At 34.7% G+C, this 14,922-nt stretch overlaps 2 protein-coding genes across 7 annotated transcripts in view; one reads left to right on the forward strand and one right to left on the reverse strand.

The window, feature by feature from the left end:
- Lrrn3 (leucine rich repeat neuronal 3) overlaps positions 1-14,019 on the forward strand; it is a 33,352-nt gene extending 19,333 nt beyond the window's left edge. Inside the window, exons 2-4 of one of the 4 annotated variants that reach the window (XM_023565095.2) lie at positions 6,538-6,704; positions 10,015-10,197; positions 11,065-14,019. In XM_023565095.2, coding sequence (XP_023420863.1) covers positions 11,419-13,545 — 2,127 coding nt within the window. In that variant the 5' untranslated portion in view covers positions 6,538-6,704; positions 10,015-10,197; positions 11,065-11,418 and the 3' untranslated portion in view covers positions 13,546-14,019. The remainder of the gene's footprint in view (positions 1-6,537; positions 6,705-10,014; positions 10,198-11,064) is intronic. The other 3 variants (XM_063238725.1, XM_005003623.4, XM_003469868.5) reach the window with 3 other exon arrangements.
- The window catches only part of Immp2l (inner mitochondrial membrane peptidase subunit 2), an 878,014-nt gene that overhangs the window by 403,622 nt on the left and 459,470 nt on the right, over positions 1-14,922 (reverse strand). The window lies entirely within an intron of this gene.

A 14,922-nucleotide genomic window follows, 5' to 3' on the forward strand; every position in this document is an offset into this window, starting at 1 on the left:
TTTCTATTCAACACTTATAAGGCAATGTGTATTTCTTTCTTATGCTAGTGTTTTGAGGAATCTCATATTCCTCAAGTGTTCAGAACCCAAATGTAGGTCCTTATGGGATAGAGATCAAACATGATTGGGAATTTATTGAAGTAGAATTCACTATAGTCCTTCATGAGTAGAAATAATGTCAATCAAACCTGTCACTTTGTATCAATAATAATCTTTAATTTAATGAAGTTATAGACAATCAAATCTCACTAGGTTGTCTAACTCAAGGCTGCATCACTAACCCCAAACTAATCACAGCTCTTGTTAGACTTCTTTATAATTAAGTAGATATAAATTGGGTTACAGGAAAAACAAATTCAATTTTTTAACCTGCAAGTAGTACCTTTGATTTCCACAAGAAATGAATAATAAAGTTTGACTTACCCAGTGCGCCTCAGAAACTAACTCAATCTGCTATTTAAGACTTCTTCAAAGTCTGGGGACCTAGCTTAGTGGTATAATATTTACCTAGGAAATAAGAGGCCCTGATCCTCAGCAATACCCCTGCCCCACAAAAAAAGACTTCTTCAAAGGGCCTCTGGGCCTTTGCAAATTATGCATTTATCAACACAAGTGCTAGGGGAAAGCCACAATCTGTATAATAATGAATTTTGACTCACTACATGTGCACAGCCATGTACAGCAATGGATTTGTACTCACTACATGCACAGACATGAAAACTGCCTCTGTGCCTTGTTTAAAAGATGTACTTTCAAAACATAAAACTGTAATTCATGAAACTTTTTTTTCAAGTTTCCAGTGGCGGCTTTGTTGTTCTATTTTAAAATCTTTCTTGTAGTCTCTGGACACAAATATAGCAATGCTGTTTTAAGCAGATTGTCCAGAGTGCAAAGAGGAAACCACAGAACATGAGAAAATCTGGCACAGGTTTTAAAATGAAAATAGTTAAAACAATGCAGTGGTCATCATGAGGAGCTAACAGTACAGCCCACAAGGGCATGGTCCAGTCCCTTAGGCGCAATAGCAGAAAAGCACCATCCATCACTGAATTCATGGCAGTCAGGGACTGAACCACGGCACCCTTGAGAGTGTGGTGCTAGGTTTATTCACTCGTTTCTTGCATGTAAAGAAATCCTTTGACTGCAGAAGATCTTTTTATTTTACTTCCTTTCCAAATGTATTTTATTTTCCCAATTCTTAGTAAAAACACTGATAGTCTATGTCAATAGCAATGAGAACTGATACATTTATTGCCTCAGATACGGACATTGAAGCACCCCGAGGGATGCCATCTACTGTGCATTCCTGTCAACAGAAAGATTCTTCCTTGAAATATGATTTTGAGGTCTGTGTAATTACACTGTAACTAAACTATGCTTCATTCACTATCTGTAGTATATCACTGGACACTTGTCCTGAAGTTTCATTTCTTTTCTATAATCAATGACTTTGTTTCTGCCAAAACTGAACCAAAAGAGGAGTACAAGTGTGAGGAAATACCTTTTTCCTGTCATTTTTTATGACAAATATCTGCTTCAAACCACCTCTCCTGAGAATGGTATAAAAGCCTTTATTTGTAGCCATGAAGATAAGAATACACCACTTTTCTGTGTGTATGTTTATCATGTCTTCTTATATATCACACCCTGAGGAGACAGAGCTTGCAATTTTAGGAAGCACAAGGCAATTTAAGTGTGCCTGTACATACACTCACCTCTATTTGCATTGTTTCTTTGTTTTTTTTTAAAAAACATTGTAACAAAGAATCAAAGGACAGAAACACTTACCATACTTGACTGTTTGCCAATGCAGAAGAAAATGATGTAAAAATTGCTTGAGTTATCTAGATAATTACCCCAAATACTTTCATCTGAAGTGTAGGATAATTGTCTACATGCGACATGCATTTCCAATCCATCATCATGCTGAGAGACACAATATAAGCATTTTTCCTAATCAAGCAGGGGAGTATGCCAGAGAAACTATTTTCAAATCAAGCTGGAAATGCCTTTCACATAAAATGATGGCTGCCTTCACAAATCATGCCACTGCACTAGTTCCCAAGTAAACTGGAACTGGATGATAAGAATAAGGTTTTAATGATCAAAAATGTCAAAGAAATAATGAAAGGATATTTAGGGGATGATTCTCTCGTAATATTTGTGAAAACTCTGAAACATAAGTGGATACAGGCACGGTGGCTCTTATTTATAATCCAAACACTTAGGGTAGCTGAGCTATCCTGGGTTACATAGCAAGAGCTTAAATCCAGAAAGAAAAGAAGATGAGAAGAGGGGAAGGGAGGGAAAGGGAGAGGGAGGAATAGGAGGGAAAGGGGTGGGAGGGAGAGGAGCAGAGCGGAGAAAATTGCTACCTAGCTAAATCAGTCACACAAAATACCTATTGAAAATAACAAAAATTGGGAAAAATAGGAATCCTTAATGTATTAATACTGCTGAGGAACTATAGTTCATAAATTTATTCAATCACATCAGGATTTCCAGAGCAGAACCTAAATATCATAGTGCACATATGCACATGAGCACCTGTACATTTATACACAAATTTGGCCAAAAGAACAATTATTTTCCTTATAAATGTGTATGCAAGTTCCTGATGTACAGGTAAAAAATAGCCTTTGAATTTTTCATAAATTTATAGAAGTCTTCAGAGCCTTTTATTCACTACTACTGCTCCTACTGAAATTGGCACGCACTGCTGAACTTCTACACACATGAAAATAAAGTAAATAAGCCTGATGAGAACCTAAAAATATTCTGAACTCTGTGTAAATACAGTCATCTTCTATTCAAGTGCAGTATGACATCTGTATAACAAAATACATTCAAATACTTGACAGTATTTAAGCTTGCTACAAAATATGTAATCACAGTAAAGACAACATTCATTGTAACAAAGCAGTGACTAATGGTCATGCTGTCTCCTCCTATTTCTTGAGTTTGCATACTTCATACGACTCTGTGGCGTGAAGTATTGGGAATTTAACACAAGGTCATCACCTATATAGAGGCTATAGTTCAGTTATAACCGGAAGCGAATTTTCCATCACTCTGTATTTTAATGTGGAAAACAAGATGATTATATATCAATCTTAGATGAGTCAGTGTTAAGCATAATGCATAAATGAGTGTTTTTCCCCAGAGAGGACTACACTTGCTACACACCAAGGGAATCATAAAAGAGAAGTTAAAGAAGCAAATGAGGCAATCAAAATCCACTGGCTCAAAAACAATATTAAACAATGTACCATTATGCCATTTAGTGCATTAGAGATTCCCAATACATGATGTGATGCTTATAAAAGAAATACAAGCATACAGAAAAGTTATAGCTTAGAAATGCCATTTTGTTTTGCTAATCAAGTACAAACATCAACTTCACATTTAATTCTATTAATGAAGTGCTCAGTTGAGCAAAGACTACAATTAAAAATAAATATAAACCCAAATTCCTTTTGTAATGAAAAATGACACTGTTATGACAAGCTGGTAACTTATGAGTATACTGAAATCATGAACAGGAAACACTCCTGAGACTCAGCTTTCATGGCCACGTCTGCTGTTACAAGCAGACTTCATGCAGACTTCCTATAAGGACAGTTCCCCAAGAAATCGCTTGGGTTTCATAAGGTGCTAACAATCAATTTGAAAACAACTGTGAAAATCCCAACCCCGTGGGCTTCTAAACTCCATCCAAGTAAAATTTTTCTATCACAACAATCTGCACAACAAAGGTAATGTACTTGATCATCTGAAGGAAACACTTGTGTGAAGAGATACAATGGTGAATGGTAGGGTTTTAATAATCATTTGAGAGGAGTAAAGCTCAGTGGTTAAGCAGTTTTGGAAGCAAAAAGAAAGGGTTGGAATCCATGCCTGTATATAGGTAAAGGAACTAAATCCATGCAATTAATCTCCCTTACAGCTAATTTACCTTAATTTGATGACTAAAGTAACTCTTCTATTTCATTGACTATAGTGTAGACATAATCATAAAATAAAATAGGAATAAGAGTAAGTAATTGATAGCCTTACAGCACTATAATGACTAAAATTTACTGATCCTAATTTGTTAATAAAAGGACTAGAACACTGAATATTATAATAGCGAGGTTGAAATCAGGTAAGTGTAAACACATAGCTGATTGTTATGACACAAAAATGAACATTCACATAGTAGTATATCATGTAAAATTAGAATGTAAGAGAATCTAAAGATCTTGTAACACAATTTCTAAATTTTAAAGAACAAAGACTGGTGTGGTAGTGAAATCCTAGCAACATGATGGCTAAGGAAGCAGATTGCTGCAAGTTTGAGGCTAGCTTGGGCTAAACCAGTGAGTTCAAGGGTAGGCTGAACTACATACATAGCAAGACCCTGTCTCCAAGCAAAGCACAAAATTAATAAATGAATACATTTTAATGATCAATAATTTGAGACACAGGAAAGTAAAATGTCCTATCCCCGATTACAAAGTCACCTACTAAATCTGGTCCCTGTTTCTCCATGTAAACCAAATGTTCCTTATATGTATCAGTTTCTTCCTAAGTGGTCAGTAATATAAGGATAGCACTCATCAGTCCATTCTAAAAAGCTAATTTTGGAAAGCCAAAACACAATTCATATAATTAGGTTTGAGAAAATGGGACAATAAGTATGTACTTGGAAAAAAGAGCCATCTTTTAGTGTGTGCATTTAGTATAACTCAAGTTACTTTGGGACATGGACGCTCCAATTAGAATTGAAGAAAGACCAAATCTTACATGGGAATATCAAGTCAGATAATGGGAGAACAGAATTTAAGTTCTTTCTACAGATGAATTTAGCCAGCAATTTGGTGTAGAAGAAAAGGAAAAATTGGGTTTTAATGTAGCCATGGCAACTTTGTACTGCTACCAGTTTTTAAACTTGAGTATCAAAATGTTTCTCTTCCGCACTGGGTAGTCTTTATTTTAATAGACATAATGAGGTACATTGTGTTCTCAAGCTTCGGTATTGTGCAAATTCAACTGAGAAAGGGTAGACTTTTAAAGCCCCTTATCCATCTGTTTCCCCACTACATTCCAGGTAACTTTTTTTTTTTTTTTTTAACAAGCATCACAAAAGACCTAAGAACATTCACTTTGCTCCTGGAGAACAGTCAGAACTAAGTGTTCCCTCTTTCTGCACTCACAGACCACCACGAACACCTTTATCATAAATCAGATTTACTGTGCAGAATCCTCTGTAGCTATTTACTCCTTCGAGAACTGAGAGCCTGGTGAGCAGATATTTCATCTTATTTATGGCTGACTTTCCAGTGTCCATAAGAGAGCCTGCCAAAGAGTAGGTACTCAATCAATGTTTCATAAATAATAAAAATCAGATGGAGAAACTAAAGAATGACAGTCTCTCTGTTAAAGAAAAAGTAGCTCTTTAGTAAAAGATTCTATATGCAACTACGTTTGGAAACAATTCTGCGTTTTTAGATACTGGAACCTAAAAATTACTCTAAAAAGGAATCTCAAGTTATGACGAATGTCCACAGGTATAAATATAAGATATGAGAACTTTTAAAATTGCTTTCTTTTAATGGACTAAATTCGGAGGCATCATGCTGTCAATGTCCCATATAAAATGTTTTAGGCCTGTGGTGCTTCCTGAGGCAAAATCTGCATGGTGGAGCCAATAAGAAGAATTAAAAATACTGTGAGAAAAACTCAGACAGCACAAAAGGATGTCTGTATTAGGAAAATTCCACATTTTCAAGTGCTTTTCAAATTTAAAAAAATAACCTCTGAACCAACCCACAGAAAAGGCTTATGTAGGCCAATACAAATTCAATCAATGAAATTTCCTAACTTTACAACTTTAAAAAATTTTATAACCTAAAGATATTAAAGTCAAGGAAGAATGACTGATTTAGGTGGCACTCAACAAATATTCATTGGAAGACTGAGTGGATGAATATATGAAAGAGAGGACAAATGATGAGGGGTATCAAGGCCAACTCTGTATGAGAGACATTTACTCAAACCATTTAAAGATGTGGCTCCTCATTGCTAATGTTTCAAAAGTATTATCTTTTAAACATCAAAAAATGGGCTGGGGATATAGCTCAGAGCATGAGTGCCTGCCTAGCAAGTGCAAGGTCCTGAGTTTGATTCTCAGTACCCCCCAAAATGAATAAATAAGTAAACATCAAAACTTACACGGACAATTTATTTTATTTAAAATTACAGACGATTCACATGTTTTAAAAATAACAGAAGATATAAACAACATCCTAAAATAGTTTTAAACAAAAACAACTGAAAAGAACATTACTTAACTCTGAGTGCGTTATAAAACACCTAAGAGTGTGATCACATGAATATTCACTTTTACAAAACAGAATCATTTCATACAAACCCAGCTACTTTTAGTAGCATCTGTAGCTGTGGCTTAATTACTATGTTTTAATGAACAAAACAAGATATTTCATCTATACATCATCTACTTTGTATTCATTCTTTCTTCAATAAATGTTATTATAGGCAGCCCCTGGGCTGGAAACACCAGGCTCCATGCAACTTCCTGGCAGCCGTAAACCTTTGAGCCTTGAAAACCCAAGTTCAAGTATTGATTTTCTTTTGAAATATGATGCTTTACTCTTGTTTTAGAAGAAAAGATCACTGATAATTGATGCTGTGTGGCAAATTATGTAAGTATATCAATAATTATTTGACTCAAATTTTTGTGAGCTTGAAAATGCTTTTCAAGCAGTTTTTTGTTCAGTGTGTTTGAAATTGAGAAGTAGCAGAAAGATGGGAGAAAGGGAGGAGAAAAGTAAGAATGGGAAATTTAAATTTTAAAAAATTATGAATGTGATTGCAGTGATTATTTTATTTTAAATGACATGATTTTAAAACATAATTGTTTTTAAAACATTATTACATTGATATATACAAAAAAGAAGTAGAAACCCCCTTTTTAAAATCAGTACAATCAATATTATTTTCTAGCCCAAATACCCCAATGGCCAAAAACAGAAGTAATTGTCTTTGTGGTGATGCCAAAAGATGGCTCTACAGACCAGTTATGCTTTAAATTAGTGCGATTAAAGTAAATCATTTTCTGTTTTGTCAGTCACATAGTGGAATATGACTGATTTTTCTGCCTGTTAATATCACAGAAATAGAGGAGAAATTATGTAAAATTCTGAAGGTGCATTTCTTTCTTGTTATTTGACTATGTCATTCATTGGCAGATACTTAATTTTTTAAAATATTGTAATTGCTATTTCACATGCTATCATTCAACAGAAGTTATAGAAAGACACCTTTGACAACCATCAATTAACAATCCTTTGTTTAGGTATCCCAATTATTTTGTTGTTGCTGTTGTTTTGGTAACAGGAATCGAACTTATGACCTCACAATTGCCAAGCAGTGCTTGTGCCACTGAGCTAAATACTGAGGTAGATACTGGTCAACCAATTAAACTGATTAACTGAGTTGAACACCATCCTTGATAACAATAACCATATTATATATCTAGAATAATAATCTAATAAACCAATATCTATTAAAGAAATGATTTAACATTCCAATGCCAATGAATAATTCAATAATCTAATGAATATCAATACTTAATAATGACATGCTAGTTAAGGAATAAAGAAATACAAACAAATGATTCAGACACAAGTAGAGGTAACTGAAATTATCAGGAAAAGGTTCAAGGAAGGGGTTTGGTGCCAGACTTTGCACATTCTTCTCTCAGTAATACATGCTTATTATACTATCTTGGGATTTTGGTTTTGTATATTAGTCCCTTGTTAGTTAAACTTGTGTGAAACACATCATAGTCATTAATTCATTGACAAAGTTAATTTTACAAACTTGAAACTCTGAAGATCAAGGTAATACAAACTGTTCTTAAGAAATGAAATCATTGTACTAAGTAATGGTTTAAATCATCTCATTTCTCTATATGAATGCAGGATAGCTTTCTAGCAACAGGTGAGGGTGTAAGGAGAAAGCCTTGGTCCCAATCTCACCCCATCATGTATTAGCTGTGTGATCTCAGTAAGATAAGATCTCAGGTAGATTAAACTGTAGTAATGGAAGGTTTCAGTACCCTCACATTGAAAAGGGACAGGGAAATGAAGATGTATCTCACTAACTTTCTCACAAGCTCATTGTTTAACATAGTCAATGAATAAGAAAGAACTTTAAAAACTGTACAGCCCTAAGAGTAAAAAACTGTCATTACTGCCTTATTATCTTGCAAGAAAACCATGTCAAATAGTCTATTAGTGAAAGCACTATGATAATTTCCACAGACAGAAGAAAAATCAATATTGTAGTGATTAAACTTCTATATTCTCTATTGTGCTTCGCACACTGACAATTTCTTTTATAAACCAGACCTAAATGAAATTTGAATTTGTTCACTTCTAAGAATTCTTGTTTTCAAAAGTTTCCAGGATAAATCTAGCTTGATATGTGGCTATTTCAAGTATTTGGCTACATAAATTAATAAAATGGAGTCAGAAAAGAGTTTATAATTAAACATAAATATAAATTTTAAAAGATATTCACCAGCATAATATCAAAATAAAAAGCAACATTATTAGGTTATCAGTGCCCAAAGATAATGTGTCATCTTTAATATTTCCAATTTTCTGGCTAACATAAAGGAAGAGATGGGTGCTTCTTTGCTCAGCTGGAAAAGTGGATCCAGCCCACTGATTGGTAAAGGTTACAGTTTCTTTCCTTCTCAGCTGAGTAGTTTACAGGAATGCAAAAATATAGAAATATATTTTGTACTTTCTACCTAGGCTATTTCTGTGTTTTAGACATGAAGGGGTGATAGGTTTCTATATTATTTTATCCAGTTGCCTGTCCTGTATGCCTCCCATGGGCTCTTCTTATATGCAGTGGTGCTCATAAGGTTACTTGTGGCCCCTTTTCCAGACAGAAAGATTACTAAAGGAAGTGACTGTAACTCAGTCATCTTTTGTCTAGCTGTTAACTCCATAAGCTACACTCAGGAGATGCTCAAGAAACGTTGACAGAATAAATTAAAGAATGAGCTATGATTAAAATAGACTCCATTTAGATTTTACACAAATACAAGTAGCACACATTTTTGTAAGAGACTTACACAAGTTAAAGCAGTTAATGAATTCAGAAAATCAAACAAAATAATTACTTGAATTTTATCTAAAATGATCCATATGTAAATTTACTAATAAAATGCACTTAACATTTGTACAACACATTTCTTAAGCATCTACTATCCTTCAATTAATAACCCTAGTAGGAGCTGAGAATAAAAAGTCTAACAGATCTCAGGCTCTCAAAGAATTTGATGTGTGATGAGAGTCTAGGAAGTGATCTGGCAGGGATGTTACTAGCATCTGGGCAGGTAGGCAGCTCAGAGTGGGCAGGAGTATGTGGAAGAAAGGCTTCCAAGAGGAGAGGTGTTTCAAGTGACGTTTGAACAGTAAAAGTTCCTTTAAAACAAAGAAAAAAGCATACCGCAAAGCAAGAACAGGGGAAAAGACCAATATATCTACTGAGAAAGGAGATTACACACAGAAAAACAGAGAAAGATGGGGTAAACATGGAGAAAAACCAGGACCCCAGATTGAGGAAGGCTTCAGAGGCCAGTTCTATCACCAAAGGGCTTAGAATCTACTTAAAGTAGATTAGAAGAATAGCTGGAATATTCACTAAAAACATACACAAAAGAACTACAGATCAGCAAATAGATACAGTAATGAAGAAAACAGTAAATAAACCTTTAAGTTAAGGTAACTTAGTAGTTTTCTGAATATCCTGATTTAGTTTTTAGGCAAAATCAGCATTTATGAAAATAAAAGAGGCAAATCAAGTGTGACTTTGAACTGTATTTAAAATCTTAGGAAACAAGGGGGTTTTTTTTGTTTGTTTTTGTTTTTTGTTGTTGTTGTTGTTTTGTTTTGTTTTTATACTGGAAACAGTATTGTTTCTGTGTCTCCACAGAGACCACACCCCAGACATATTTATGTCTATGCTGAAGCACCAACCTCATCATATCCTCAGTCAGTACTGGGCAGAGATGAAAAAGGAGAGTATGCACAGACTATAGAATCCATTATTGTTGGGAGCAACAAGACGCAGGAGGAAGAGCCTCTCTGTGTGCCCACTTTCCTGCACAACCAAAGGGTGAGCTCGCCAGCAGTACAACTGGGCAAAGTATACACTGAAAAGTGGGAGCTATTTTAAAACCCTGTGCACATCACAATGGCAGCTTGTTTTCAGATTATTTTGCGGTGTAAAGACATTGGTCCATGTGAAAGAAAGAATATCAAAGTGCTTGCTTTGCTGATATAATAAAGTTGCTTTTATTAGTGACTAATGGAACATAAATTATTCTCCAGAATAAATAAAACAGTCAAACGTTAATCTAAATTTCAGTTAAAGATCATAATGCCCTGGTAAATTTACAGTAAGTAAGTTAATACCTTTTCAAATATGTAATATTCAGGTAACTTTATACAAAAGAGACTATGGAGATAAGTGTGAATGAAAGTGAGAAATCCAGCTAATGTCACTACTTGGAGTTCATTTTACAATCTTTTTCTAATTTTATCTCCTAAGAGCACAAGGAACTATAGTCTAACTCAGCTGATTGTAACAGAATAGTACTATTTATGACCTTTGCATTTTATCCTTTGAAGAGTAAGAAATAAGCCATCATCATTGAAAGACTGTAAAAAATATACTAAAATTAAAAGTAGAAGTAAGCAAAAATTTGAAGTAACAGAAAAATTCTGGAGGAATTTATTACATTTCATGAAACTTCAGCCTCCTAAAGATTAAATTTGTCAGCCTGTCCAATGTCTGGACCAAGATCTCTCAAGAACAGTCATAATCTCAGTCAGCAAAATACACTGAAATAACTGTAGACCCTAAGAGTATCATTTACCTATGAAATAATTAGATATAGTCCATGGATATTAATTGTGGTTGTTTCCTTTGTACTAATAATTTTTCTCTTTTTTCTTTTACTGTTTATTTTGTTTCACTTAGCATAACGCTGCTGTTCCTGCAAGACTGAACAACCATGGGATCTGAATAGTACAATCCTAAATAAATGAATTGCTCAATTTCCTGTGATCATCTATACATACACCATCTTCAAAAAGTACGTCGATTTTCTATCATCAAGGAAACAGTGACCTCCTTTCATCCAATATGCATGACATTTTTGGTCAATACAATTGTGGCACTCACACTTATATCCATGAAGAAAAACTCCACAGTGCTTTGGCATTCATCATTTGACAAATGCAAGTATTTTCTGTATCAGTCAGCTCTTACTGAACTTAATAGCAACTGTGGAATCCTTAAGGGCCCATTAAATTTCTGAAGAAGAAAGCTAAGATGAAGGACATGCCACTCCAAATTCATGTGCTACTTGGCCTAGCTATCACTTCACTAGTACAAGCTGTAGATAAAAAAGTGGACTGCCCACACTTATGTACATGTGAAATCAGGCCTTGGTTTACACCCAAATCCATGTATATGGAAGCATCTACAGTGGATTGTAATGATTTAGGTCTTTTAAATTTCCCAGCCAGATTGCCTGCTGATACACAGATTCTGCTTCTACAGACTAACAATATTGCAAATATTGAGTATTCCACAGACTTTCCAGTAAACCTTACTGGCCTGGATTTATCTCAAAACAATTTATCTTCAATCACTAATATTAATGTAAAGAAGATGTCTCAACTTCTTTCTGTGTACCTAGAGGAAAACAAACTTACTGAACTACCTGAGAAATGTCTGTCTGGTCTGAGTAACTTACAAGAACTCTATATTAATCACAACTTGCTTTCTGTAATTTCACCTGGAGCCTTCATTGGCCTACACAATCTTCTTCGACTTCATCTCAACTCAAATAGACTGCAGATGATCAACAGTAAGTGGTTTGATGCACTTCCAAATTTAGAGATTCTGATGATTGGGGAAAATCCCATCATACAAATTAAAGACATGAACTTTAAGCCTCTTATCAATCTTCGAAGTCTGGTTATAGCTGGTATAAATCTCACTGAAATACCCGATAATGCCTTGGTGGGACTTGAAAACTTAGAAAGCATCTCTTTTTATGACAACAGGCTTATTAAGGTGCCCCATGTTGCTCTTCAAAAAGTTGTAAACCTCAAATTTTTAGATCTAAATAAAAATCCTATTAATAGAATACGAAGGGGTGATTTCAGCAACATGCTACACTTAAAAGAGTTGGGGATAAATAATATGCCTGAGCTGATTTCCATCGACAGTCTTGCTGTGGATAACTTGCCAGACTTAAGAAAAATAGAAGCTACTAACAACCCCCGATTGTCTTACATTCACCCTAATGCGTTTTTCAGACTCCCCAAGCTGGAATCACTCATGCTGAATAGCAATGCTCTTAGCGCCCTGTACCACGGTACCATCGAGTCACTGCCAAACCTCAAAGAGGTCAGCATTCACAGCAACCCCATCAGGTGTGACTGTGTCATTCGTTGGATTAATATGAATAAAACCAACATTCGATTTATGGAGCCAGATTCACTGTTCTGTGTGGATCCACCTGAATTCCAAGGCCAGAATGTCCGACAAGTGCATTTCAGAGACATGATGGAAATCTGCCTCCCTCTTATAGCTCCTGAGAGTTTTCCTTCTAATTTGGATGTTGGAGCTAATAGCTATGTCTCTCTTCACTGTCGAGCTACTGCAGAACCACAGCCTGAAATCTACTGGATAACGCCTTCTGGTCAAAAGCTCTTGCCGAATACTCTGACAGGCAAGTTCTATGTCCATTCTGAAGGCACACTAGATATAAGTGGTATCACCCCAAAAGAAGGGGGCTTATATACTTGCATAGCAACTAACCTTGTTGGTGCTGACTTGAAGTCTGTAATGATAAAAGTGGATGGCTCTTTTCCCCAGGATAACAACAGTCCTTTGAATATTAAAATAAGAGATATTCGGGCCAATTCAGTTCTGGTGTCATGGAAAGCAAGATCCAAAATTCTCAAATCCAGTGTTAAATGGACCGCCTTTGTCAAGACAGAAAATTTTCATGCTGCCCAAAGTGCTCGGATACCAGCTGATGTCAAGGTATATAATCTTACTCATCTAAACCCAGCCACTGAGTATAAAATTTGTATTGATATTCCCACCATCTATCAGAAAATCAGAACACAGTGTGTAAACATCACCACAAAAGCTTCAGACCTGGATCGAAAGGAATATGAAAAGGGTAATACCACGATATTAATGGCCTGCCTTGGAGGCCTTCTGGGGATTATCGGTGTGATGTGTCTTTTCACCTGCCTCTCTCAAGAAATGAACTGTGATGGCGGACATAGCTACATGAGGAATTACTTACACAAACCTACCTTTGCATTCAGTGAGCTTTATCCTCCTCTGATAAACCTTTGGGAAGCAGGCAATGAAAAAAGTACATCTTTGGAAGTGAAAGCAACGGTTATAGGTGTGCCAACAAATATGTCCTAAAATTTTTTTTAAAAAACAATAAACGTATTTCAAAGAAAAACTCAATATTGAAGTTGTGCTAAAAAATAGAAAGAGAAATAATACTTTCTATAAAGAAAGTTAAGATTCACCAATGCTGCTTCTGACCAGTGGAAATATGTACAAGTTCAGCATTTTAATTAACTGGCTTCAAAGGGTACAGTGGCAACCAAATAAAATAATTCCATTTTCTAGAACTTTCATGTAACTTTTATGTCTGGACTACAGTTAAAGTGGACAAAAACATTTCTGTATTTTTTTTAAGTATATAAGAGTAGTTGAACTGAGCAATACCTCCTCCTGTGTTGTATTACACATATTAGCCACGAGTTTTTGCAGTGACCAGATAAAATTAATTGACACGTGGTGTAATAAAAAGGACAAATTCTGTAGAGTAGACACAGTGAGTATGTGGACCTCTTTTATAAGGAAAAATACATTTTGGATTAAAATCAATTGCTTTTGTCTTGTTTTGTTTATAAATAAAGAATAATTTCTGGGAAATAACTGATCAGACATTCAAATTAAAGTTTTCAAGTGTTTTCCATAACAAAGTTTGGAATGCTAAGAGTTACACACTTTAATGGGTTATGTAACTACATTTTAATGATGCACAAATGGAACTTAGCATTTAACCAACATTAAAAAGGAAACATAATATTGTATTTAATACTTTATTGACTAAAACACATCTCCCAGGAAATTATATGTTCACTTTAAGGTTTTCTTAAAAAGCAGCCCTGGAGTGGAATTAATCATTAAGTTCAGATAATGTAAATTCAATATCTGAGAAATTTGTCTTATTTTAATAATTAAGAGTAGCATAGCTTTAGCTTGCTGCTTCTGCAGAGACTATTACCAAATATCAGTAGGACTTATGATCTATGTATAGTTTTCAGTTCTCTCTATGATTTTAAACACTTATTGAGCCTCACTAAAATAAATAAATAATTTTCTGCTATGATTCAGTAATAGCAAGGGAACATGTTCCATTTGAAAACTAGGATTTCAGAATTTCATCATAAAACATATTGGATTAGTGAAAAAGTTTGTCAGATTGAACTTTATGGAATTCTGCTTTTATTTTGTTCATCTTTGTGTAAAAATTATATAATTGGGATAATTCTAGAGTTCAATAAAAACTTGAGAAGACAGTTTGTTAACTGAACACTTCCGAAACTAATTTAGAATAAAAGAAAACATTATAGTGCAGTTCTCCAAGAGTATATATGTAAGGTGCCTAAATAACACAGTTTAAAAATTCCAACTCACTGAAATGAAGTGCCAAGAACTTTACTAGTTGTTTCAAAATATTATATAGAAAATGAAAGAACTTCATGTAGGGGAGGGACTAAGATC

The sequence above is a fragment of the Cavia porcellus genome, unplaced genomic scaffold (genome assembly GCF_034190915.1).
Source record: "Cavia porcellus strain 051 isolate PalLab524CR breed Dunkin Hartley unplaced genomic scaffold, mCavPor4.1 scaffold_2, whole genome shotgun sequence".
Taxonomy (NCBI): Eukaryota; Metazoa; Chordata; class Mammalia; order Rodentia; family Caviidae; genus Cavia; species Cavia porcellus.